The 27,993-nt window shown below is 41.1% G+C and overlaps 1 protein-coding gene across 1 annotated transcript in view; it reads left to right on the forward strand.

The window, feature by feature from the left end:
* The first annotated feature begins 513 nt into the window (after positions 1-513).
* The window catches only part of scml4 (Scm polycomb group protein like 4), a 125,244-nt gene continuing 97,764 nt past the window's right edge, over positions 514-27,993 (forward strand). Inside the window, exons 1-2 of the mRNA XM_060849402.1 lie at positions 514-749; positions 17,728-17,857. Coding sequence (XP_060705385.1) covers positions 558-749; positions 17,728-17,857 — 322 coding nt within the window. The 5' untranslated portion in view covers positions 514-557. The remainder of the gene's footprint in view (positions 750-17,727; positions 17,858-27,993) is intronic.

Below are 27,993 nucleotides of genomic sequence, written 5' to 3' on the forward strand. Positions count from 1 at the left end.
AGCTGGAACACTAGGCTGCTGGAGTCTTAGTTTACAAGGAGAAGCGTTGCAAAGATGGGCTTTGCCAGTTTATTGTGCCTGTGCAATAAATGTGTTCCTGCCTTGACTACCTTAGAGGTTTAATATTATAGTCTAGCTAACCAGGTAATAAGGACGAGTGAATGGTTTGTCTGCATGACTGCAATCGTTAATTTAAGAAGTGTTGGTTTAGTAGCATAAGTCAATACAAACAGATTTTATCCTGGTGTATATAATTTAAGTACATACGTTATTAAGATGTACAGGTAATTACATTATGAAGGTGGCTTGTTTCATGGCTATACATCTATGTATTGTATATATAATAGGTTAAACTGGCACGAGGAGTCTCAATGTAAAAAGAGAATAAAAATTTATTGCAAAAAAGATTGAGAAATTCGCAGCAATTCTTTAGATCATCTTTACCCTGTCATTTAATTTCCTCTCTCTCTCTCACTCTCTTTTTGTCATTTGTTCTTCTAGTTGCTATCCTGAACAGCACTGCTACTCCCTCACCACTACAATCTGAAGAGAGTGAAATGCAGTCTGCAATGAAAGTGGCTTCAGAGCATACACCAGGGCGAAGAGGAAGGAAACCAGGAAGAAAACGGAGACAGGAGCTCCTTCAGTCAGCTTTTAAACTAGCTGTGCAAAATGTTGTGGCAGCTCCATCTAAAATTGTTTTACCGCTGAAAATACCCAAAAAGAGAGGACCAAAGCCTGGAAGCAAGGTAAATATGGTTGCATCCCTGTGACTTTATGTTATCTCTGTAGTATGAAGGATGCACTGTGCATGTGCAAATTGGCTAAGTATGTAAAGTCACTCAGGCATGTATCAATAAGAACTGTCACCTAAGCTTACAAGTTCCAATCTCCTTTTTAAACAAACTAAAAAAGACACAAAAATGACAGCAGAAATGCCGTTGTGCTGAGACACAGAATCTAAATGAGTTTTCAAGTAAACACCTATCTAGTACTTTTACTATTCGGTGAGATCAGGATGTAATCGGTGATTTGCATGCATTACATAAGGGATTACAAATGCACATCATAAGCTGATCTCTTTGATTCAAAATCTGTGATGAAATGTTGTTGCTAAAGTGTAATCAATTGCTTGTCTTGTTCTTCGTCAAATGACATCAGTAATTCGGGGAAAGATAATGAACCCCATTATGATTGAATGGCATTGTTATAATAAATTTCTAAATATTGTTTAACACTTAAATAGAGAATATTACTTGGAATGCACTGAGTTGCACATTAGATCCCCTTTCCCACCCTCCAGTAAAGGTTTCAGTAACTACATTTCTCATACGACATGGAATAAATAACTGCAAAAGCAGTTTCCCAATAACTTCAATTCACAAGAACTCCAAATTAAAAGAAAATGTGAAAGTGGACAGCAGAGATTGCCAGGATTAGCACTGACTCTTGTAAACCTGTTAATATCTTTTTCTCCAGTCTGTGTTTGCATATTAATGATCTCTCTCATACTTGTTACTAAGGAAACAGGGTATTTTAATTTTCAGAGATTGTTTGCCTTAACCATTTCACTGTGTTTCTGCAACTACCTTAAAATGTGAAAGCTATCAGTCCAAGGTTTAGATTTTGATTATTATTGCGACTTACTCGAAAAATCCCTTACTGTATCACCTTGTGCTATGAACTTCATTGATAGAATAGATGAGGGAAACAGCTTGCCTTTGATGTCAGTGGTACACATTGCTTTTATAAAGCAGTATTTTTCCGAAGTGCTATTTATAAACAACATGTTTGTATGTTTGTTACAAAAAAACAAATGCACAAAATTTTCCCAAGGTATTTACTCTGTTTAACATCATGGTTATGTTTATATCCAGGCTACAAAAGTCATTTTTGAGAATGGTCCTTTGAATTAACAGCTTTTATTTTAGCAACTTAAACATTAATCCCAGATTATTTTTATTAATGGTGACCCCCAGCCTTCCTTAATTTTGAAATTAATGAGAAAAGAAATTGACACGAGTACCTTATGAATCTATGAAAACATCTGGATAAAGCATTGTACAGATTTTTTACTAACTAAAGGTTTATTTTTCTATAATTACCTGTTGACTGCTAAATTATTTTCCACTAATTTTCATGAATTCAAAAACCAGTTAACAGCCAACACTGAAATGAAGATAGAGAACTAACGTAATATCGCAGTTGCTTCACAGTATAGCACTCTGCTTCCCTAATCTAATAACAATGACTGTCGTGAAAAATATTGCAGCAGTTAGCCATTTTTAAAAAAAAAACATTGATTTTTAAACTAATGGTGTAAAAAAGAAGTTAGAACTGAAGTGGACCTGTCCGTTGTCCAGGAAACGGTTTTACCCTGACATATTTAAAAACACATGTTGCAGTAGCCATTTCGAAAAACAGCTTCTACTTAACATTTAGAACACAGCTAACTTGTAGTTTGTGGAAGAATATTCTTTGTATCTAACAGAAGTAAAGCTTTTTGTAAAGCTTTAGTAAACAATCAAAGCATTGCTATGTTTTTCATACTATTAATTAAAACAATATATTTTTCTACTGCTTATTTCTCTTTCTCACTTTATTATGCTGCTCTTTTTTACCACCTTCTGTCAACACCAGATCTGTCAACGTAAAGCGAATCCTAGTCATGATATTCCAGTTGCAAGTCGATTGCACACATGAAGTTCCACTTCATACCTAAAAGCAGCGCATCATTCACAGGAGACAGTCAGCCTATGATCCAGCCTAGCTGCACTTTCCTACTACTACTGTCATGGCTGCCATGAAAAAGCAGATTCGCTTCAGTTGTTGTTAGAGTTGGGGTTCCCAAACTATGGGCCATGATTCCCATGGGGGGGGGGGTGTCATGGGATGGGAGTTTGGGGTCATGAGCTTTGAGGCAGCAAAGAGGAACATAGAGCTTGGACTGAGCTCTCACATCTGAGATGTCCCTTTCATTTGCAGGGTTTTTTTCTGTTGGTTGGGGAGGCTTACACATCTGTTCTGTGACGCCCAATTGCTACAGCTGTAAAAAAAGTGACGCTTCAACATTTTAAAATAGTTTTCTCCTCTATATACAAATATCCCTCCCTCCCCACCTTCCTTATTGATGTCTTACTTGGGATTTTATCAAAAAATTTTCTGAAAATCCAAATGTACCACATCTACTGATGTACCCTCATCTATTCTACAAGTTACATCCTCAAAAATCTATAATGGGCATGTCAAACAACATTTCCCTTTCATAACTCCACGTTGACACTGTGTAATGCCATCAGTATTAGGAACAGTATCCTGTTCCCAAATCCTTTAGAATATATTCCAACATTTTCCTGTCTATTGATATTAGGCAAACTGGTCTAGAATTCTTATAATTTTCCTCCCTCCATTTCTAAACAGTAGGTTTACATTTGACACCCTCTAATCTGCTGGGATTGTCCCAGAATCTACAGAAGTTTGAAAAATGACATCCACTGTCTCCATGACAATCTCCTTTAGCACCCGGGGATGTAAATTATCAGGTCATAGGAATTTATCAGCTTTCAGTCCCATTAATTTCTCTACTCCTATTTTCTTACTAAGTTTCTTCAGTTCCTCCTTTCCAATAGACTTTTGCTTCCCAAGCATTTCTGGGGGGTGACAAAAATTGTCTTCTTCAATGAGGACAGAACAAAATGTTATTTTATTGCACTGCCATTTCCCTGATCAGTTCTCCCATTTCAGTCTATGAGGACCTACATTTGTCTTCACTGAACTTTTCCTTTATACATTCTTCTAGAAGTTATTGCAGTTAAATTGCTGATGAATTGAAATAGGTAAAATGAGTTGGCTGATGGGCGATAATATAGGAAAATGTGGAGTTGTTCACTTTGGCTGGAAGAATTTAAAAAAGAATTTTACGCAAATGAGGAACAAATAGAGAATTCCAGGGTGCAGAAGCATCTGAACTGTGATATACAAAATAATTCTGTGGAAACAAACCTTTTCCAGTGCTTGTAGAACAAATGAAAACTGCACAACATAGAGTCATAGAGAACTACAGCCTATAGAAAGAGGAGGACTTTCAGCCCATCACATCCACACCATTCAAAAGCTATTCTAATCACATTTTCTCGCACTTGGTCCATTGCCTTCAATGTCTTGCCATCACAAGTGCATGTCTAAATACTTTTCAAAAATAATATGAAGGTTTCTGCCCCTCCCAGGCAGTCAGTTCCAGATTCCCACCACCCTCTGGAGTAAGAGACTTTTCCTCACATCCATCTTCTGCCCATCTGGTCAGTAATCCCTCCATCAAGGGGAAATGTGCCTCATAATTTAGTACATCTCAATCACCTCCTCCCTCAGTTTTCTCTTCCCACCCTCAGAGTGAGGTGGGCATTGGTGGGAATATTGGGATTATTGGGTGAAATTGGCATGAATAAGATCCTTAACATTGAGAGCAAATGTGCCATTCTCCAACTAAGTGTCAAACAGCAAGATACATATGTCTTTACAGAGTGACCAAGGATCTATTTCCATCCGTCACATTTTAATATCTCATTATTAGTTAACCTCACCTTATTGATGTGCAGTTTCCCATTCTCCCACCTGCTGAGTAGAAACTGAATGGAAACAATTCCTAATTTGAGTGGTTATCTGGTGACTCCTGATTGCTCATCCAACCACCCATCTTGGATACCAGTCACCAACATCTCACACTGCACTATCAGTGCCTGCACGTATCCACTGTACACAGACATTGGCACAGGTTACCTACCAGCCTCACTGCATCATCATGGCACATCTCTGACTCATTTCAGCACTGCATTATAGAAGACACTGGCACCTCTCATTGCAATGCTGCTGGCAGGATATTTTACACACAGGAACGGGTATCCTCCAGTTCATCAGAATGCTCTTCACAGCTCATCACTTGTTCTCTGAACACTCTTCCACTTTGCACCTACTTCTTTGCTCATAGAATCCCTGTCTTGACTTCCATCACCCCCTGTTGTCCCCCACCTCCCCCTCCACCCCACCATATCACCCAAGATTAAAGGTCAGGGCATCTGTAACTCTATAGTCTGGTTAAGGCCACAGTCCACCCTATGGGTTCATTGCAAACCATCTAAGCAGTCATGGTGAGCCAGTCAGGGAGCTGCACAGAGATTAGTCAGGGGTCTGGACACACATCATTCAGGGCTGGCTGTCTAAATTGGTCAAAGGGTTGGGCCATTACTAGTCCCACAGTCTGTTTGTATGTGTGCCCGTGCGCGCGTGTGTGTGTGTGTGTGTGTGTCTGTGTGATTCCCCTCTGACTGGGGGTTGCCTCTTGGATGTGTCCTGTCTTCGTTTGAGAAAATGCATCTGAAGTGATACCTGTTTCTTTGCTGTTTATGCTGAGCACAAGTGGCTGGACGGCTGTGTGTATATCAAGTTGATGATGCCCATGGAGGCAGGCAGACCTAATATGCCAGAGGCAGCACATGTAACAAACCTGCCCACTGCTCCTGTACCTCCATGTGCATTTGGGTGATGTTCTGAATGGTGAACACCATGTGCTCCTCTCCTGCCTGGGACTGAGTTGGCATTTGATCTGTGGCAGTCATCCAAGTGCCACTGGCCTAGGGCATTTCTTCCTTGGGCAGCTGTGGAGATGTGACAGCCCTGATGTTCATGCAACATGTCCTCCTAACTGTGCTGTAGCTAAATTACACCCCGAGGTGTCTTTTTCTGAGCTGAAGGAGGGTGCATTCTCTGAGAGATCTGCAACTTCTTCCTCAGGGGTGGATGTGGAGTTGTCTGTTTGGTCTGCACTCTTAACTGTGGACATCATCCTCTGGTACATGCAGGAGGCAAGCGAGAGAATGTAAAAAGGGATGGAAGATCAGGCTTGTTAAGAACACATTCACATTGGCTGTACTGGGAGCACAGCCCAGCTCAGCGCAGCCCAGCAGTGGACAACAGTTCTTACTTGGTGACCAGGAAATGCACATTTTGGCATCATCACAGTCCTGGTCATGGTCCTCACCAGTCAGAACCAGGATTCATGTCTTGAAGTGGGGTAAAGAGCTAAATGTTGGACTCCTCACCCCACCTCTATCGTGGTCCTGTTCTCCTTATTATGGGCCATTTCTCCTGGAATGAGACAAAGGGAGGTATTGAGTGAGATGAAAGTGCCTGGCACAGTTGCTGAGGCCAGTATAAGAACAGAAAAGGTGGTGAAGTATTGAATTAGCAAGTGAGCTGGTGGTGAAGAGGAAATTCAGGTTTGGGAGTCTTAGTGGGGAACTGGTGCAGGTGGGGGGTGGGGAGGAGGTATGGATGGGTTAGTGAGTGAACGAAGATGTTGAGGTTGATGTGGCAAACAGTAAACCTTGGTGGGGGGTGGGTGCAGTAGAAGAGAATGAGTGAGTGTGAGGTAACAGAAAGAAGATGATGGTGCCTACTCTTGCAGAGAGGAGAAGGTACACTCCTGGATATGCCTCCAGACCATGGGAACAAAACTGACCCAGGACTAGGCTGGTTGGTATAGTGCCCTCGGCATGTCCTGAGAGAAGAGGACAATCTTCCTCCATGCCACCCTGTCCAGCAGCACCTTCAGGTCCCTGCCAGCAAAGCAGGCTATTAATGTTCCTCTATCCATCAGGGCCTGGGCTGCCCACACTAACTGTGCAGAGGGCTATGACAGCAGGAGCATTACTGTTCTTTAACCGTGGTGCTGCCAGAAGGCCAGGATATCCTGAGGAGTTCTGCCTGTGGCAAGAGGGAAGATATCTGAGTTGGGTGTCAGAGGCTTATGTGGAAGTAATGAGGCAAGTTACAGAAAATAGTGTGAGCTCATCAGATCCCACAGAGGGAAACCCTCCATGAAACTTTGCTAAAGTCAACACTTAGACAATTTCTGATAAAATGCAGCCCTTGGTTTTTGTACAGGTCTTTCACTTGCCAATGAATATTTGCAAAAGGACTGTCCTTGGTGCATTCTTATGTTTTCACCAGAGTACAGGCTCTTTCTCAGCAGGAGGAAGCAATTAATCACCCCAAAACTTGGATTTACCAACATGATGGAACCATAATTAAGATGTAACCTTAGTTGAGAGGGTTGGAAATTCATAATCCCTATAAAGAAATTCTGATGAATATGGAAGTCACAGTGAGAGTATCGCATTCACCACACCAGTCTATAGATTGTAAAGATATGCAATAGTTAGGTTACTGTTAGATTTATATCTAACTTCATAGTTCACGTGTTTGGGCGTACAGTTTTAAAGTTTTAGGAAAGGAATTTTACACATAAATTCAGTTCAGTAAAAAGCTAGAAACATGCCGTTTGCAGGGATTCCTGTTCGAGGTCGGCGTAAAACTTTGGAACTGAAAGGTAGTTAATTTGCTGTTCTACACAGGAACAGGGTGCATGTGGAACATTGCCATGGAGATGGGTGGAGTTTAGTGAGATGCTTTGTTTTCAGTTTATTATAGTGAATTCAGTGAGTGCTAAGCTAGCTTGGGAGAAGTTTAGAAGCAGCTAAGAGACTGTGTCAGCTTTGGATCTAAAGAAGCTTGAAGAAAGTGAGGACTGCAGATGCTGAAGAGTCAGAGTCGATAAATGTGGTGCTGGAAAAGCACAGCAGGTTAGGTAGTATCCAAGGAGCAGGAGAGTTGACATTTTGGCCATAAGCTCTTCATCAGGAATGTCTAAAGTAGCTTGTCGATCTTTGGAAGCTCAAAGATAAAGCTGGGGATTCAGACATAGAACAAGTGTCAAATCTATCATCTATGATGGAACCTGTATTTGGGAGCTGACATTTACAATTAAGCAAAGTACAAAACATAAAATTGACTGGAAGATTTGTTCAGATGGGTGCTAAAGGAAAAAAACCAACACTCATAGTGCAAAGCTGTGAAACTAGTTAGAGCTGGAACTCTGGAAGTAACACAGCACTTGGCTGTTTAAACCAAGAGGGATTGCTAATATTCGAAGCCACTCCATGAGAGTACCATTTAAAATAGAAATTAGGAGGAAGTTATTCTCTCAGGTTGTAGTGAATCTGTGGTATTCTTTTCCACAGAAGGCTGTCGAGGTTGGATTGTTAAGTATATTCAAGGCTGGGGGGAGACAGAGAGATTTTTAATCAGTAAGAGAATTGAGGAATGAGAATTGGGGAAAAGGCAGGAAATTGGAGTTGAGGACTATGAGATCAGATATAACCGCCTTGAATGTTGGGATGGATCCGATGTGGTGTATGGCCTACTTCTGCTCCTCCATCTTATGGACTTACAGAGTCACAGAGAGATCTGTCAAATTGTGGAATCCAGAGCTGTGAGGTTTTAGAAAGCACAGTTGTGAAAAGCTAATGGAAGGAGCCACATACTGGGAGAGAAATCCTGGATTTTGGTGTTTCTCCTTTTTCTGGGCACCCTTGTCCTCCCAGAGATTTCTCATTCAAAGTTATTACGTTACTCCATAAGCCAAATCCATTGTTTGGCCAATAGCATTACTTCAGGCCAGTAACGCCTGCAAAATCTTGGTGATTTTTTTTGGGTTGCTGGGTGGCTCAGTGGTTAGCACTGCTGCCACATAGCACCAGGCCACGGGGTTCGATTCCAGCCTTGTGTGACTGTCTGTATGGAGATTGCACATTCTCCCTGTGTCTGTGTTGGTTTTCTCCGGTTTCCTCCCACAGTCCAAAGATGTGCAGGTTAGGTGAATGGGCCATGCTAAATTGCCCATAGTGTTCAGGCATGTGTAGGTTCGGTGCATTAGTCAGGGGTAAATGTAGAGTAATAGGGTAGGGGAATGTGTCTGGGTGGGTCACTCTTCAGGGGGTCAGTGTGGACTTGTTGGGCCAAATGGCCTGTTTCCACACTGTAAGGATTCTGTGATTCTATGAAAAGTCTGTTATCAAAAATAAACATCAATGGAATCCCCCAATCTTCTGAATATTTCAATTGTAAAAATGTCAATTGCAGTTACAATCTTTGCATTGGAAGTATTATTACTTACAAGATACTTCAATAAAAAACAAGACATAATTCTGGCATGACCTGCAACCTCCCATCTATAGAATCCATCTACTAGGCTCCGCTATCAAGGAAAGGCCACCAGCATTCTTAAAGATCCATCCCACCCTGGCAATGCTTTTCTACAACCTCTACCATTGGGGAGAAGGTACAGAAGCCTGAACACACGCACCAGCTAGGTTGGAAACAGTTTCTACCCTACTGTTGTTAGAATACTGAATGGACTCACAAACTCCTAGCATTCACCTGTACCTGTGCTTTCGTTTTTGCCGCTGTTTTCCTATTATTTACTTACCTATGCGACCTAATGCTATGATCTGCCCATATTGCCCACAAGACAATTTTTTTTACTGTGCCTTGGTACATGTGACAATAAGTTCAATTCAATTCAATTCAACTAAAAATTACATACCACCTTGAAGTTCCTAGATTCACTAGAAGGAGCACAAATCATTAAACCCTCCGGGATATGTCATTGGAACAAAGGAATAGGAACAGGCCACACAGCCCCTCACATTTGCTTCACCATTCAATGAGATCATGGCGAAATTGTGGCCTAACTCCATATCCCTGCCTTGGGCCTGTATCCTTTGATATTCTTATTAGATAAAAAATTGTCTATCTCAGATCTAAAGTTAACAATTGAATTAACAGTGACTGCTGTCTGATGTAGAGAGTTCCAAACCTCCACTAACTCCTCTTTCTATGTAGAAGTGTTTCTAACCTTGCTCCTGAAATGGCCTCGACTTAATTCTTAGTCTATGCCCCCGACTCTAGAAACATGAAACAGTGGAAATAGTTTATCTTAATCTACTCTTTCTTTCTCAGTTAGTGTCCTGAAGACCTTGATTAGATCAGCCCTAACCTTCTAAATTCTAGAGAACAAAAAGCCTAATTAGTCTAATCTCTGTTCATAACCTAACCCCTGAAGTTCAGGGATCATCCTTGTAAACCTGTGATGAACTGCCTCCCGGACCGAAACCTTCTTTCTAACATATAGTGGTGCCTAGATCTGCTTGCAGTACACCAGTGGTGCTGAACTAGGATTTTGTAAAACTATAGTATAACTTCTGTATCCCTACACTCCAGCCTTTCAGATAAGAAGGGCAGCATTCCATTAACTTTCTTGACTATTTTATGCACTTGTTCATGTCATTTTAAAGAACCTGAAACCTCCAAACCTCATTGGACATCCACTGTATTTAACTTTGTGCCTTTTTAAAAAAATACCCTGATCTATCCATTTTCTGTCCAAAATGGATAACTTCATATTTGATAATCGTAAATTCCATCTGCAATGGCTTTGTTCATTCACCTAATTGATCAACATCCTGTTGTAATTTTACGCTGTCATCAGCACTGTCTGCCATGCTGCCCAATTTCGTGCTGTCAGCAAATTTGGGTATGTGATTTCTTTAATGCGATTCTCCAAGTCATTAATGAATATTGGGAATAATCGAGGCCCCAACATAGATCTCTGTGGAACCCCACTAGTCACGTCCTACCCATTATTCCAACTCTGTTTCCTGCCACTCAAACAATTTCCCACACATGTCAGTAGTTTGTCCTCAATCCCATAAGCTTCCACTTCAGCCAACAGTCTTGTGCAGGATTTTATCCTATAAACACCATCCATTGACTTACCTTGAAAAGTCTATAAGGTTTGTCAGACATGACCTTACCGAACCCTTCATGAAAAAATGCTGACTCTCCCTGATTAGTTGACATGTGTTGATGTGAACAGTTCCCTAACCTTGCTTATGAACTGTCTGCTCCAGATATCAGGCTAAACTGATCCATAATTCCCTGGCTTCCCTTTGTCATCCTTCTTAAAGAGTGGAGTGACATAAGCAGATTTCCATTCGAGAGTGTGGTGCTGGAAAAACACCACTGGTCAGGCAGCATCCGAGGAGCAGGAAAATTGACATTTCAGGCAAAAGCCAGAGGTACGACTCCTGAATCCAGGGAACTCTGAAAGATTATGGTTAGGGAATCAGCAATGTGTTCTGCTACCTCCTTTAATACTCATAGATGGAAACCTTCAGGTCCTGGGGATTTGTCACTCTTCACTTTCATTCGTTTGACCATTATTGATGATTTACCGAAACTAATTTCATTTAGCCCCTGGCCCTGATCCTCTCTTAATTTCTTATGGCAATGCATCCTTCTCTTTCTGCTGTCAATACTGAAGCAAAATAGTCATTCAACACATCTGTCATTTCCCCATAGTCAGAGAGTCATGGTGTCATACCAGATGGAAACAGACCCTTCAGACCAACTTGTCCATGCTGACCAGGTTTCTCAAAATATACTAGACCCACTGTGGGCCTGTGTTTGGCCCACATCCCTCGAAATCTTTCCTATTTGTGCAGCTTGTTGAAAGGCTTTTCAAATGCTTTAACAGTATCTGCATCTACCACGTCTTTGGCAGTTCATTCCACACACCCTCTGTGTGAAGAAGTTGCCCCTCAGGTCTCCTTAAATGTTTCTCCACTCACCTTAAAAATTTGCTCCCTAGTTTTGAACTCCCTCTCTCTGGGTAAAAGATCTTTGCTATTCACCTTACCTTTGTCCCTCATGATTTTATAAACCTCTATATGTTCACCCCTCAACCTCCTATGCTCCAGTGAAAACAGTCCTAGCCTATCTAGCCTATTCTTATAACTCAAACTCTCCAGTCCCAGCAACATCTCAGTAAACGTTTTCTGAACCCTCTCCAATTTGAGAAGATCCTTCCTATAACAGGCGACCAAAACTGGACACAGTATTCCAGAAGAGGCATCACCAATATCCTGTACAACCTCAAGATGATGTCATTGACAATATCTCCGTCACAGTCTTCAGTGGACCGATATGAATTCAGCCACTTTTCCTTTCTATAACTATAAAATCTCTTATTGTTTTTTATGTCCTTTGTAAGTTTCCTTTCATAATCCTTTTTAGCCATTCTTATAAGCTGCTTTATCTCCATTTATATTTATCCCATTCTGTAGGATCTATCCTGCATTTATAGGACCTTTCTCTCAATGTTATGTTGCTTCGTCCCTTCTTCGTTGTCCATGGCTGCTTTCTTATGCGAGCTTGTGCTTTTCCTCTCATGGGTACATATGCTTCTGAATGGCATTAAATGTTTCCTCGAACACCCTCCACTGTTTATCTGTTGTATTAGCAGAGCTTACAAGTTTATTGTAGATAGGCTATACCTCAGCACTTTAAAGTCTGCCTTACTTAAATCCAAAATGGCTTATCTTTTACACAGGCTTCATGGAACTCGATCATGCTATGTTCACTATTTGACAAATGCACACAAGCACGAGGTCACTAATTAAGTCAGACTCATTGCTCGAACCAACATTGCTTGTTCCTTTGTAGCATCGAAGACAAATTGTCCCAGGCATAGTCTAGAAATTTACAACCTTTCTCTTGTCTGTCTCTCCCAATCCATGTTAAGATTAAAATCAATCACAAGTACTACTCTGCCTTTGCTACATAAGTGCCTAATTTCAGCATTTATACAATCTAGCACTTCTGAGCTTCTACCAGGTAGTGAGATATAACATTTGTTGTTTTAATTCTTTTGCAGTTCCTCAGTGCCACTCATAACGTCTCCATTGAGTACTTTTCGCCCATTACAGCCTGCCTCACCACGGAAGTGATTTTGTTTCTGATCAGTAATGCTAATTCTCCCCCTTTGCCATTTTCTTTATCTCTTCTGTAGACATTATAACAGGGTATGTTTAGTTCCCAGTCCTGACCATGTCTCTGTAATGGCTACTATATCATAAGTTTCCATTTGAATCCGTGCCTGCACCTCATTAATTTGTTCCTTACATTCCTTGCATTTGCATAAAGGACCCTAATTTTGGCTGTACACTCTATCTTATCCTTCAACATGTTTTTATTATTTCTCCCCTGGTTTACTCAATACAGGTCGTTCTGCTGTAACGCGTGTTTTGTTAAAGCAAATTTGCCAGTAATGAATTGGGGACACTGTTTCTAAAGCATGAACTTTTAAAGCATGTTTTGCAGGAGATTGCACAAGAACGGAACTACCGTGTCATAGCAGAATCGATTGTACGTGCTTTATAGTCTTGCCTTGCTCATTAAACTGGTCCTACTTGATCATCCTATCAACCTCTACTTTCTCTTCACATCCTCATATTTTATACTTGTTCCAAAGTGGACAAAATTTGAAAGGTGATATCATAATCTTAACATTCAATAACTTGATTTGCTAATCCTGAGATGCTATAACATGGTTACTTCATTGATGCATTATAGCAAGTAATCCCCTTGTGGGCGGCACAGTGGCACAGTGGTTAGCACTGCTGCCTCACAGCGCCAGAGATCCGGGTTCAATTCCTGCCTCAGGCAACTGACTGTGTGGAGTTTACATATTCTCCCCGTGTCTGTGTGGGTTTCCTCCGGGTGCTCTGGCTTCCTCCCACAGTCCAAAAATGTGTAGGTCAGGTGAATGCTAATGTGTAGTGTTAGGCAAAGGGGTAAATGTAGGAGAATGGGTCTGGGTGGGTTGCGCTTCGGCGGGTTGGTGTGAACTTGCTGGGCCGAAGGGCCTGTTTCCACACTGTAAGTAATCTAATCTAATCTAAACCAGCTGCAAATATATCAGGGAAGTCTCCACTGAACTGGTCACAGTAAGATCTATGCATCTCTGTTACACATCTAGTTGGTTTATTTGTAGATATTTCGAATCAACATTTTCAGTGATGTTATCACACACCTCTGAAGGAGGAAGGACTTGTAGGTAGGCCTCCTGGCTCAGAGGTAGGGACACTGCCACCACACCACAAAAGCACTACCTCGTACACTCTGTCAGCTTTCAAAAAGTGTATTGATTGCTGAAGTTTTGAGATAAGGAGCAGCGCACTATAAAGGGTTTATTTTTGAATTTCCTGCATTGATGATTAGATACTGGTGCCATGTTCTGTTTCATTTTCGAACAGAAGCAATTATCTTTAAAAACATCTTTAACACTATCTTTGCTCAACATCTTAAGCTATTTCTTTTCATTTCTATTTTGCCCTGGCTAGAATTTGACTTCTAGTTGTTGAAGATTTTCCATGCTAAATGTACTGTGCATGTATTACTTGCTGAAGAAAGTAAGTTGTATTTTAATGGATTTAATTTAAGTTGAGTGATTTGAACAGGGAGTGCCTTCAATTGCTTACATTACAAAATGGAAGTAAAGCTTTGAATCCTACTAGTATGCAGCATGACCGTCAGAGAAAGTAAGATCAACAGTGGGGCCACAAAACATCATCAAGGTCACTCAAAAATTGGCCTTTCCTTTTGGCTCAGGTGCTGATCAAAAGCTGGACATTTCCCACATGAAATCGCCCGTAAGACCAGAAGAGCAGAATTAGGCCATTTAGCCCATTGAGTCTACTCTTCCAGTCACTAATGGTTATTATGTTTCTCAATGTCATTCTCTTATCTTCTCTCTATTACCATTGGTCCCCTTACCAATTAAGAACCTATCTATCTTTGTCTTAAATTCAAGCAATGACTTGGCTTCCAGAGCCCTCTGCAGCATTCTGTTCCACAGATTAAGTTGTGTCTGACTGAATAAATTCTTCCTCATCTTAGTCCTTCACTCTGAAGTTGTGTACTCAGTCCTAGTCTCTCCTACTAGTGAAAACATTTTTCCACCTCCTCTCTGTTCAGGGCTGTCAGTATTTTGTAAGCTTCAATGAGATCCCTCCTTATCCTTCAAACCCCATTGAGTACAGACCAGAGTGCTCAACATTTCCTCATATGACAAGCCCTTCATCCCTGGGATCATTCCTGTAAACCTCCTCTGGACTCTCTCCAGCACCAACACATCCTTCCCTAGATACGGTGCCCAAAACTGCTTACAGTATTCCAAACGTGGTCTGACCAGATTCTTTTACAGCCTCAGCAGTACATTTCTGCTGTTGTATTCTAGCCCTCTTGAAATGAACACTAACGTTGCATTTGTCACTCTAACTACCAAATGATTTGCATGTAAACCTTCAGAGAATCCTGAGCTAGGACTCTCAAGTCCCTTTGTGCTTTTAATTTCCAAAGCCTTTCCCCACTTAGAAAATAGTCTATGCCTCTATTCTTCCTACTAAAGTGCATGATCTCTCACTTTCCCACATTGTATTCCATCTGCCACTTCTTTGTCCTCTCTCCTAGCATGCCCAAGTCCTTCTGCAACCTCCCTGCTTTGTCAAAATTATCTGTCCCTCCGTCTATCTTTGTGTCACCTGCAAACTTAGCAACAATGTTCCTAGTTCCTTCATCCATAATATTATTAAAAAACATGAGTCATTGTGATCCCAGCACTGATCTCTGCTGAACTCCACTAGTTCAGCTCTGCTGAACTCAGCCTTCCTGAATAAGACATCCTGAATTAGCAACAATGCTCCTAGGTCCTTCATCCAGAACATTAATACATAACGTGAATAGTTATGGTCACAACACTGACCCCTGATGGACTCCACTAGTTACTGGTTGCCATCCTGAAAAACATTACTTTGTCCTCACACTCTGCCAGTCAGGCAGTAAAGTTTGTCTTTGCTTAAAAACGCAGTAGGGCAGGACTTACACAGTTAGTATTAGAGCCCTGAGTAGTGTTGTCAAACAGAGAGAGATCTAAGGGTGAAAGTTGCATCGCAGGTAGAAAGGGTTGTTAAGAAAGTATTTAACGTACTTGCCTTCATTGCTGAGACCATTGTGTAGAGGAGGTGGGACATCATGTTGACGTTGTACAGTATGTTGGTGAGGCCACCTTTGGAGTACTGTGTCCAGTTCTGGTCACCCAAGAAAAGGATATTATCTTATTGCAGATGGTTCAGAAAAGATTTACCAGAATGCTGTCTGGACTGGAGGGCTTGAGCTTTAAGGGGAGGTTGGCTAGGCTGGGTTTTATTTTCACTGGAGTGTTGGAGGCTGGAGCCTCTTATGGAGGTTTATAAAATCATTAGGGGCATGGATAAGTAAACAGACAAGGTCTTTTCCTTGGGGTGGGGGAGTCCAGAACTAGGGGGGCATTGGTTTAGGGTGAGAGGGGAAAAGTTTAAAAGGAATCCATGGAGCAACTTTTTCATGCAGAGGGTGGTGCGTGTATGGAATGAGCTGCCAGAGGAAGTGATGGAGGTTGGTACAATTACAACATCTAAAAGGCATTTGGATGGGAATATGAATAGAAAGGTTCAGAGGAATATGGGCCAAGTGCTGGCAAATGGGAGTAGATTAATTTAGGATATGGCATGGAAGAGTTGGACCAAAGGGTCTGCTTCTGTGCTGTACATCTCTATGATTCTATGGTAGATACAGGTCAGCTACAACGATTAAAAGATAGGTGCATGAACAGGAAAAGTTTAGAGCAATCTGGGCCAAATGCAGACAAGTGGGATTAGGTTAGTTTGGGAAATTTGGTCAGCATGTGCGAGTTAGACCAAAAGGTCTGTATCCGTGCTGTATGACTCTATGACTCTATGATTCTATTCTTCAGAATTACTGAAGCAAGTCACCTTCAGGCAAGTGGAGAGTATAGGCTTCAATTCATCATGATTATTGCTTCAGTTAATTTCTTGTTTTCTACACAGTAAAGTTTGTTTTTGCTTAAAAATGTGAAATCTTGTGGTGCAGGTCTGTTAATTGGATGGGCATTTAGATTTCTTCTTTCAGTGTTAACAGTCCCTAACAGGATCATAACACCACTTCAAGTCGTGAATTAGACACCACACTTCCTGTTTTGTATTGAGTTTTTCTCTTCGTTCCATATCAACATTTTAGCAAATGGATTTGGATCTGTTAAGAGTTTAAATTGCGAGTGTCGCACAGGTTAACTGCTAACTGCTCCATTTGCACATCCTTACAGATCTCTGGGGAACATCCCCTGTCACATTCCACCAATCTTTTATTCGTGCCTTTCCTATCTTACTTCTCCAAACATTCCCGAAGGATAGAAATCTTTTAAAACTGAGCTGCACAACAGTAGGTTGAGAATTTTGGTTTAAATGTCCATTTTCTGACATTGCACCACATTCCAGTTTGCTGGTTATCTTTAGGGCCAAACTAGTGTAGAATATACATTATCACCAAATAATTCCTTTTAATATTTACACAATATTATAACCACGAAGTCTGACATACAACTTCTATCCCAAATAAATGATAATCATAACTTCTGCTTTGTGACCTGTTAGGGCGCATATGTTGGGTACAAAATAAGTGAACCTAAGTTGCAGCTCACTATCCCTAATACTTTACCTTCCGGAGTCAGTAAACTATTCAGGGTGAAGGGTCTTTTTGGGCTTCCCACTCTCTAGAAATGGCCCCTGGCTCTGAAGTATCCTGTTTTTCACAATCAATGGTGAAATTCTGCCCCATCATCAAATCCAGGCCAATCCATTGAATTTGTTAGAGTTTTGCAGCTGGCCACGATGGTTAAATGTCAACAAAAAATGCAATGCATAGTTTATTTAATATTTCTAAAATACATTTTGTAAGTGCGTCATTGGTTATGAGATGCTTGATAATGCCCTGCAGTTGTGGAAGGTGCTTTATTGATGCAAGTTCTTTTAACTGATTTGCTTCCTCACAAGTCAATGAAGAAGTCTTCTTGAAAGTAATGATTGCAGGCAAAAGTAAGCTGAATATTTTTTGGAAGTTTCACCAGTACTTTCACATTTTCTCTTGTTATGGCAGAGGAAGCCTCGTATTCCACCAAATCCTCCACCCATCTCGCCCACCTTAAGCACTCCAGAGCCAGATACCAGCACCATCCCCCAGGATGCAGCGACCGTTCCCAGCTCAGCGATTTCGCAAGCACTGACAGGTAGGAGGGGAAACAAACTGCTAACTATGGGTTGTCAGGGGCAGTTTAAGGAAAGATATCAAGTTCAGATGAAATTGCGATTAATGCACAGGCAACGTGGCAGTCAAAGTTCAGGATTTAAACTAAAACAAAGAACTGTAGGTGCTGGAGGTCTGAAACAAACACAGAAATTGCTGGAGAAACTCAGCAGATCTGGCAGCATCTGTGCAGAGAAAACAGAGTTAATGTTTCAAGTCTGGTGCCTCTTCATCAGAAGTCTGAGTTTATCTGAGCAATTTTTGTTTTTATTCCATGGCAGCACAAAATGGATCTGTTAGGAACAACTGATACAGTCAATGCGTTAAACCAGTTACTGTTGACTTGGTGCAAAGAATTTGGATGAGTTTTATGATCTTGATCTGTTTACGAATTCATTCCATTTTGGTTCTTTAAATGAAAGTTTGACTCTCTACTTTGGAGGAGTTAGTAGAATAATCACTTAATAGTAGAGTTGTGTCTGTTTATGACATAGAGATCTGAGTTCATGTTTTTAAACAATTTGTCTTGAGACCAGGTTGATGCTAGCAAGGTATTACACATTGTTCATCCTTTGGTGCTTTAAGAGTAGTGGTTTGGCACAATCAAGTGGTGTGCTAGACCATTTCTGAGGGCAGTGGACTTGGAGTACCAGGTGGGCCAGACTGGGTAAGGATGGCAGGTGCCCATCTGAAAAGACACCAGCAAACCAAGTGAGGTTTTCTGATAATGACCAAAAATCTCACGGTCACCATTACTGACACCAACTCTTCTTTAGAGATTTGTTAATTCATTCAATTTAAGTTCTACCAGTTGCCAAAATGTAGCACTGCAGTAATTCACCAAAGCTACTTCAAAGACACCTTCCAAGCTCAGGACTGAGACCAAGGAGTCTGCCCAGCAACTGTAAAATATCCATAGGAGAGGCCAAAGCTGGGTACAACTGTAATGGCATTTAATTAGATGCCGAACTGCCATACCATCCCTGAGTGAATGGGACTGAACAGTTTACATTCTTGTCCCCTTGTTCATATACAATAAGTTTGAGATAATATTCAGGCTTCGGCAAATGAGTGGCAAGTAATATTCACACCACTGAAGTGCATGGATTTACTGTCTCTAATAAGAGAGATTGTAACCCTTTTCCCTTGACATTCAATGGCATTGCTGTTATTTAATCCCATACTGTTAATATTTTAGGGGTTATCATTGACCAGAAACTGAGCTGCACCAGCTATATGAATACTGCAGCTACAGAAGCAGGTCAGAGGCTAGAAACCTGCAGCAAGTAAATCCTACACCTCCCAACTCCTCAAAGCCTGTTCACTGTCAACAAGACAGGGCGGCACGGTGGCACAGTGGTTAGCACTGCTGCCTCACAGCGCCTGTAGACCCGGGTTCAATTCCCGACTCGGGCGACTGACTGTGTGGAGTTTGCACGTTCTCCCCGTGTCTGCGTGGGTTTCCTCCGGGTGCTCCGGTTTCCTCCCACACTCACAAAGATGTGCGGGTCAGGTGAATTGGCCAAGCTAAATTGCCCGTAGTGTTAGGTAAGGGGTAAATGTAGGGGTATGGGTGGGTTGCGCTTCGGCGGGTCGGTGTGGACTTGTTGGGCCGAAGGGCCTGTTTCCACACTGTAAGTCTAATCTAATCTAAAAGACACAAGCCAGGAATACTCTGTACTTAGCTGGATTGGTGCAATACTCAAAAGCTTGATACCATCCAGGTTAAAGTGTCCCCTTGATTGGCACCACATCCACCAGCATCATCAACAATCACACTTCATGGCAAGGTGTGTACCATCTACAAGATGCACTACTACAACTCACCAAAACCCCTTTGGCAATGCTTAACAACAGATGGCTTCTGTTATCTAGAAGAAAAACAGCAGCAGATATAGTGACATCACCTCCCCACTCCCAAAGCCATTCACATAGGAACATAGGAATTAGGAATGGGAGTAGTCAATTCAACCCTTTGACCCCCTCGGCCATTTAACATGATCGTGGCTGATCTTATCCCATTCTCAACTCCACTCTCCTGCCTGCTCCCCCTAGCCCTTTATCTGGCTTCTCATCAGAAATACATCTTTTTTTTTCTTGATTCTGCCTCTGCTGCTCTCAGGGGAGGGAGTTTCACTGATTCACAACCCTCTGAGAGAAATAGTATCTTCTCATTTCAGTTTCCAACCTTTGTCCTTGCACTCTATATCAGTAACTTCTTGTTTGAGACTGCCCCACAAGCGGGAACATATGTTCAACACCCACCTTATCAATCTCCTTAAGCATTTTAATTCTTTTCATCCCTGGAATCAATCTGACAAACTTCCTCTGAACTGCTTCCTGTGCAACCACTTCCTTCCTTAAGGGGGCCAAAAACAGATCACAATATTCCTGGTGTGGTCTCACCAATTCCTTTTAACAACATCTTTTTACTTTTATAATCCAGTCCTTTTGGAATAAATACCAGGATTCCATTTGCCTTCCCTATTTTATGCTGCATCTACGTACCCACTTTCTGCGATGCATGTACAAAGATGCCCAGATCCCTCTGCACTAATGTGCCTTTGAAACTGCTTCCCATTTAAGTAATAATTTGCCCTTTTATTTTTCTGCTCAAAATGAGCAAAATCCATATCAAACTCCATCTGCCAGATTTTGGCCGAATTTCGTCGCTGAAAAAAATCTATCTATAAAACAATTTATCTTTTCATCACTGCCTGCTTTTCTACCTATTTTAGTATCATCTGTGAACTTTGCAATGTTATACTGCTTGCAGATCATTTATTATAGGTTGTAAATAGTTCAAGTCTGAGAACTGAATTCTGTGGCACCCCAATAGTACAATTCGCCATCCAGGGAATGATCTGATTATCTCAACCCTCTGTTTTCTGTCAGTCAGCCAATCCTCTACCCAAGCCAATACACTACCCTTAACTCTCTGGGACCTAACCTTCTGGATCAGTCTTTTATGCAACTCCTTGTTAATTGCCATCTGAAAGGCATCCTGACTAGGAACTTCATTGTCACAGGGTAAAATCCTGAAACTCTTTTTCTAATAGCCCCATGGGCTGCAGTGGTTAAAGAAAGTGACTTAACACCTCTCTCAAGAGCAGTTAGAAACAGTATTGTTTTTGCCAGTAATGCCCTCAACCTGTGCAACAATAAAAAGAGAATACCAGTTTTTGCCTTTTAAGAAGCAAGGGAAAAGAAGAGAAAGCAAATAATTGGTAAGTTTCATTTTTTTTTTCTGGTGATTGCTTAGCAATGGGCTGAGGCTTACTGGCTAAGTGTCAATCTCATGGAGCCGAGTGAGTTCAGTTCACACAATTCACCTCTGCTCACCTTATAATGTAAGTACCAGGTCTCTGGGATAAACTGGCCATGGCTAACCATGTGAAGGACAGTATTAAATTGAAAGCAAAAGATATATAATGCAACAATGATAATTGGTGAACTCGATGGTTGGGGAGGTTTTAAGTGCCAACTAAAGAAGACCAAAAAGTAATACAGAGTGAGAAAATAAGCCATGAGAGTTAACTGGCAAGCTTTTGGTTGAGAGAGGAACAAGACTGGCAGTTAAATGTTCCAGGATTTAGATGTTTCAGACATTATAGATAGAGATGTAAAAGATGGAGGGGAGCTGTATTACTGATAAGGGAGAGTATCACAGCTGTACTGAGGGAGGCCAGGCCACATGGGTAGAGTATGGCTTCATAAAGGGGATATCATACCTGACAAATTCATTGGAATAGATATTTGTGGGGCCCTGTGTTCTAGATTTGGCTCATAGATGTTCAGTTCAAAAATGTATTGTCTATGATTTTGCTGGTTATGTGAGCTGATAATGGCACAGCCAAAGGAACGGAGCCTATGGACCCACACTAGGACAGAGATGAGTGAAATAGAATTCAGTGCTAAATAAGACCATAGGAAGTAGGAGCAGAAGTAGACCATTAAGCCAATCAGGTCTGGCCTGCCATTCAATGAGATCATTGGTCATCTACAATCCTCAACACTACATTCTAACCCTTTCCCCCAACCCTCGATTCCCTTACTGATTAAAAATCTGTCTGTCTCAACCTTGAATATATTTAATGACCCAACTTCAGCAGCCCTTTGTCATAAAGAATTCCAAAGGTTCAGCACTCTCTGAGGGAAAAAAATCCTTCTTTCTGCCTTAAATGGCTGACTCCTTACTTTGAGATTATGCCCTCTGGTCTTGAACTTTCCCACAAGGGTAAACAACCTTTCTGTATCTACCCTGTAAAGTCCCCTGCATGCTTCAGTAAGGTTGTCTCTCACCCTTCTATATTCTAAATTGTACAGGGCTAATCGACTCAAACTTTCCTCAGAAGGCGGTCCCTCCATACCCGGTATCAGCCCAGTGAACCTTCTGTTGTCTGCCTCCAAAGCCAGTTAATGTTTCCTTACAGAAGAGGCCCAAAAATATTCCAGCTGTGATCTGAATAGTGTCTTGTACAGTTTTCACAAAACCTCCCTATTCCCTTAAAACAGCTTTTCCTTTGGAAGAAATGTCAACATTCCAATTGTGTTCCCTATTACGCTCAACTTGGATGCTGGCTTGTTTGTGATTCATACATGAGAACTTCCAAATATCTCAGGATTTCTGCAGTCTTTCTCTGTTTAAATAGTATTCAGTACTTCTGTCCTTCCTGCCAAAGAGCATAACCTCATAATTTCCTACATAATATTCCATCTGCCAAGTTTTTGCTCATTCACTTATACCTGCCAAACTCCCTCTGTAAACTCTTTGCATCAACCTCACTACTTACCTTCCCACCTACTTTAGTGTCATCCAACTTGTTACATATTGTAAATAATTGTGGCCCTAACACTAATCCCTGTGGCACTTCACTTGTTTCAGGTTGCCATCCTGAAAGTGCCTGCTTTATCCCAACTCTATGTCTTCTATTATTTAACCAGTCCTCTAGCAGTGCTAATACATATCCACAATACCATAGGCTCTTATCTTATTAAGTAGCTTTAAGTGATCAGAAAGACAAATAAACATAAGGGAACTCAGATTAGATTGAGAGGGTGAAAATAGAAAGGTTAAGTAGCAGAATAATTTACGTTGAAAGTTTGCCACATTTAAAACCTCCAACATCAATTTAAAACCACAAGGAATGAGAACCCACACTCTTAATTGTGGACTGCCTGAGCATTAAAAATCGGATAAGTCATCATTAAAGAATATTGCACTGCTGAAAGGGTTTGTATGTTATTAATTGCTGTGTTTAACCTTCTGCACTGAACAACCTCATGAATGTCGCTAAGAAGTTAAGAATGAATTGCTGTTTTTGTAAATCTGATGGGGGTTTTGTGTAAATCAGTTGGTAACTGGTAGCAACTGGCAAATCATGGAACATGCCTTGCTTACCAGAAGTTGTTAGCAAATTAGCACTCATATTATTACTTTCTTAGCAAATTCTGGGCTACAGTTTTCAATGTGTTTGGTATGGAAACATTTCTTGTTTAAAATATGAAATGCTCTACAACTCAAGATTTATATAAATAGTTCATTTTGTTATAATACCACAAAAAATGACATGAAAATGTTATTTTTTCAAGGCAAAGCAAAGCTGCTAATATATAAATCAGGTTTTACTCTTGGTTTAATGATTTTCTGACCTTAGAGAGATTAGTTAGGGTCAAATTCCACAGAAAATAACTGAATGAGCAATGAGTTGGAGAAGTTTTAAATATAATTATAAATCTATATGTTTATACTATTCATATATTAATGGCCTATTCTTTTTGGAATGTCTTTCTCTCTTCATGGTCCCAGCAATGGTTCTTACAGAGTAAGAAGACATTTGATAAAACCACTATCCATAATTTATAATCATTTAATTTAAATAGATGAAATATTCTGTCCAACTGGGGATATTTGAATGTCCAATATAGATTCCAACCAGCTGTAACTCCCTGCCAATAACATTAAGATAGGAAAAATTACCTGTACCATTTATCCATCATTGTGATAGTGTGTTCTTTGCTAAATATTCGTTCAGTAAATGTATATCCAAACAAATCAGAAATGGACCACATACTTGCTCATGCTTTAGTTTGCAAATCATCCGCAATTCCAATGTAACATACAGAAACCATACATTAATTTGTCGACCTTAATTCTCATAACTTCACATGATAAAATTTGGAAAAATTTTTAAAAATGCTTTAAATTTGATTGCGATGGCATCAGATTTTGGGCTAAATCTTATAGGGACCTGAGTTATATTTTTGGACAGGGAAATATTAGCCCAAATATTTTAACCCAAAATCTGATGCCATCACAATGAAATTTAAAACATTGGGCTGTAGTGAGGTGGCAGAAAAGAATGAAAAATCTGGTGAAGCCTATCTCAACATGGTGAGCATTTCACTGCTTCTTTTACATTTTGACAAGTAGTAGGGCGAGTTTCTCATTTGGCAGTGGTGGGGTGCCAATTAGGTGGGAATTATCGCTTGTTAAACACCATATTAATAGCCCAACTTGCTTTGTTCATAACATTTCCCTGTCCAAAGTTGTCAAACAAATTAGATGTCAGCTTGCCACTGGCTGTGAGGCACTTTCGTGTTGCTCAGCACCAAACAGCACATCAGGGCACAACCCGTGGCTCATAGCCCTCATCTGCAGACATTGATATCTGACATTTTCCAATCCTTCATGACAATCGTGACACCTCTCCAATACACTTCAGGAAGCACAGGAAGAACGGTGGAAAAGCATTGACCAGTTGCTGTAAGGGGTCTTAGCGAGCAGAGGCAGACAACCAATGCAGGGATTGGATCAGGCTGTATCTCAGGGCAGCTTCCTTACTTTCTTGGTGCTCCATTGGGCCTGTGCATAGAAACATGGGAAAATGGGATTGGAGGCACAGGAAGGGAAGAAAGGGAAACTCATGTACCCATTCTTTAGAATTAGGTGCTGCAAGCTGGGAGGAAGGGGCATAACAATCATGAAGTGAAGCAACTGTATTTGTACGAGGGTATCCAGGCATCAATGGGAAGGAGGTAATGCAGGAGGATAGGTTTGTTCACAGTCAGGAACAGTATGTTTCAAGGCGGGGATAGTGTATGACCATAGTTGACACAATCACCCTCATATGCCAGGGCCCGGCTGGAGGGAGAGGAGCACAGGTGAAGGTCCATGTAGATGGCTTGGTGCAAAGGTGCAAATCCAATGAACTTCATGGGAAGGGCTACCATAAAAGCAGCCTGTATGTCAAGGACCTCACTGACACAAAGAGGTGGAGGCCAGGAGCCACTGCCTGAAGAACACTCACTGTTGCTTTCCATCGTGCTGGAGACCCAGGTTCAATTATAACTTCAGGTGACTGATTGGGTGGAATTTGCATGTTCTCCCTGTGTCTGTGCAGGTTTCCTCAGGGTGCTCTAGTTTCCTTCCACAGTCCAAAGATGTCAAGCCATGCCAAATTGCCCATTGTGTCCAGGGATGTGTAGGTTAGGTGGATTTGTGGTCGGAAATGACCTCAAAGAGCTCTTATTCTGGAAAACATGCTGAGAGGAATGGCAGATATCATGAGGTGCCAGTTCAGGCAAGCAAGCTAATACTACGATTAATAGCCAATATCCTGGTCTTATCTGAGCAGTTGTAAATAAATCTCAAAGGAAACAACTCTTCTAACAGTAGTTATCAGTTGCTATAATACAGTACACATTGTACTCAGACCAAACTCTAGTCACTGGGCTGCAATTTTATGATGCTGCTTAGGATTTAGAACATATGATACAGGAGCAAAAGTCGGACATTTAGCCAATCAAATCTGATCACCATTCAATGAGATCATGGCTGATCTCCAATCTACTTTCTTGCCTTATCCCTCTAACTTTCGATTGCCTTAATGACTAGAAGTTGCTGAGACACCCAGCCTTGACAGTCCTCTGCCATAAAGAATTCCACAGATTGACAACCATCAGACAAAAATTCCTCCTCATCTCTGTCTTAAATGGAGACTATATTACGACACGGGGTAAACTACTTTCGATAGGCAAAGAATTATCCCAGAGGATACTATTTAAAGTAAAAATTAATGATTTTATTCTTTAAGTCCAACAGAGAATATTAAAATCAACAATGATTTACAATTCCTTTCTCTTAAACCTATCTTTTACCTCCTACTCCACAGTACCAGTCCAATAAAAACCCCAATTAAGATTTACAAAAAAATTCAAATTTCAAAACCAGCCAACTGTCGAATCTTCTCTTTGTTTCTTCCTCTGTAGATTTTGCTGTCATATTTTCTTTGGTATTTTGCTTCACAGGTCTTTCATATGAACAGGTACCTTTCAGAGAACAATTTAGCTAGCATCAATACTTGGTGGTTTTCTTGGCAGTTCTGCTCCTAACTGTTCAAACTGTCTGATTTTATACCCCAAACGTCGAATCATTTCATTGGTTAAATGTCCTCCCAAACTGTAAAATTCTGATTTGATTGGATTTTGGTATCTGGAGCATAATTTAAACGTTGGCTGAATTTGAATTTGGTTTTGTTCCTTGGCACTAGCTATTTGTGTCAGCCAAGCATTACATTTTTACCTTATTCAGTGCACTCTGTGATTTCAGACAGTCCTTGCTAGCTTCCTCTCTCTCGAAGGTATAGTACACCTCGATACCTTCATAACAACTAACTGAGATTAAACTCTCTGGTAGTAGACTCTCTCAATAAAAAAAACTTTCCACATCAAGCCCCTAACCTTCTTGTTTGCTTCAAATAGATCTTCTCTCATTCTTCTAAATTCCAAAGAGTAGAAGCCCAAACATAAAAGGGAATCCCGAATGTCTTCTACAGGCATATAAACAGTAAGAGAAGAGTTAAAGGAGGAGTTGGTTAGAGACCACAAAGGGGATTTACCGGTGGTGGCAGGAGATGTAGCTGAGGTATTAAATAAATACTTTGCATCTACCTCCTCAACCGAACCTGACCAGGCCATGGTGACAGAAAGGGAAACTCTGTCACTAGAAGCAATCAGTTTTAATAAGGAAACAAAGCCTTAGATAGACTGTTGGTGGTTAAAGTTGACAAAGCACTGGAACCGGATGAGATGCATCAAAGAATTTAGAACATAGAACATTACAGCGCAGTACAGGCCCTTCGGCCCTCGATGTTGTGCCAACCCGTCATACCAATCTGAAGCCCATCTAACCTACACTATTCCATGTACGTCCATATGCTTGTCCAATGACAACTTAAATGTATTTAAAGTTGGCGAATCTACTACCGTTGCAGGCAAAGCATTCCATATCCTTACTACGTTCTGAGTAAAGAAACTACCTCTGACATCTGACCTATATCTATCACCCCTCAATTTAAAACTATGCCCCCTCGTGCTCGCCATCACCATATTTGGAAAAAGGCTCTCCCTGTCCACCCTATCTAACCCTTTGATTATCTTGTATGTCTCTTTTAAGTTACCTCTCAACCTTCTTCTCTCTAACGAAAACAGCCTCAAGTCCCTCAGCCTTTCCTCGTAAGATCTTCCCTCCATACCAGGCAACATCTTAGTAAATCTCCTCTGCACCCTTTCCAAAGCTTCCACATCCTTCTTATAATGCGGTGACCCGAACTGTACACAATACTCCAAGAGCAGCTGCACCAGAGTTTTGTACAGCTGCAGCATAACCTCGTGGTTCTGGAACTCGATTCCTCTATTAATAAAAGCTAAAACACTGTATGCCTTTTTAACAACCCTGTCAACCTGGGTGGCAACTTTCAAGGATCTCTGTACCTGGACACTGAGATCTCTGCTCATCTACACTGCCAATAATCTTACCATTAGCCCAGTACTTTGTATCCTGGTTACTCCTACCAAAGTGAATCACCTCACACTTGTCCACATTACACTCCATTTGCCACCTCTTAGCCCAGCTCTGCAGCTTATCTATGTCTCTTTGTAACCTACAACATCCTTCATCACTATCCACAACTCCACCGACCTTAGTGTCATCTGCAAATTTACTAACCCACCCTTCTACACCCTCATCCAGGTCGTTTATAAAAATGACGAACAGCAGTGGACCCAACACTGACCCTTGCGGTACACCACTGGTAACTGGACTCCAGCATGAACATT

The sequence above is a fragment of the Hemiscyllium ocellatum genome, chromosome 3 (assembly GCF_020745735.1).
Source record: "Hemiscyllium ocellatum isolate sHemOce1 chromosome 3, sHemOce1.pat.X.cur, whole genome shotgun sequence".
Lineage (NCBI taxonomy): Eukaryota > Metazoa > Chordata > Chondrichthyes > Orectolobiformes > Hemiscylliidae > Hemiscyllium > Hemiscyllium ocellatum.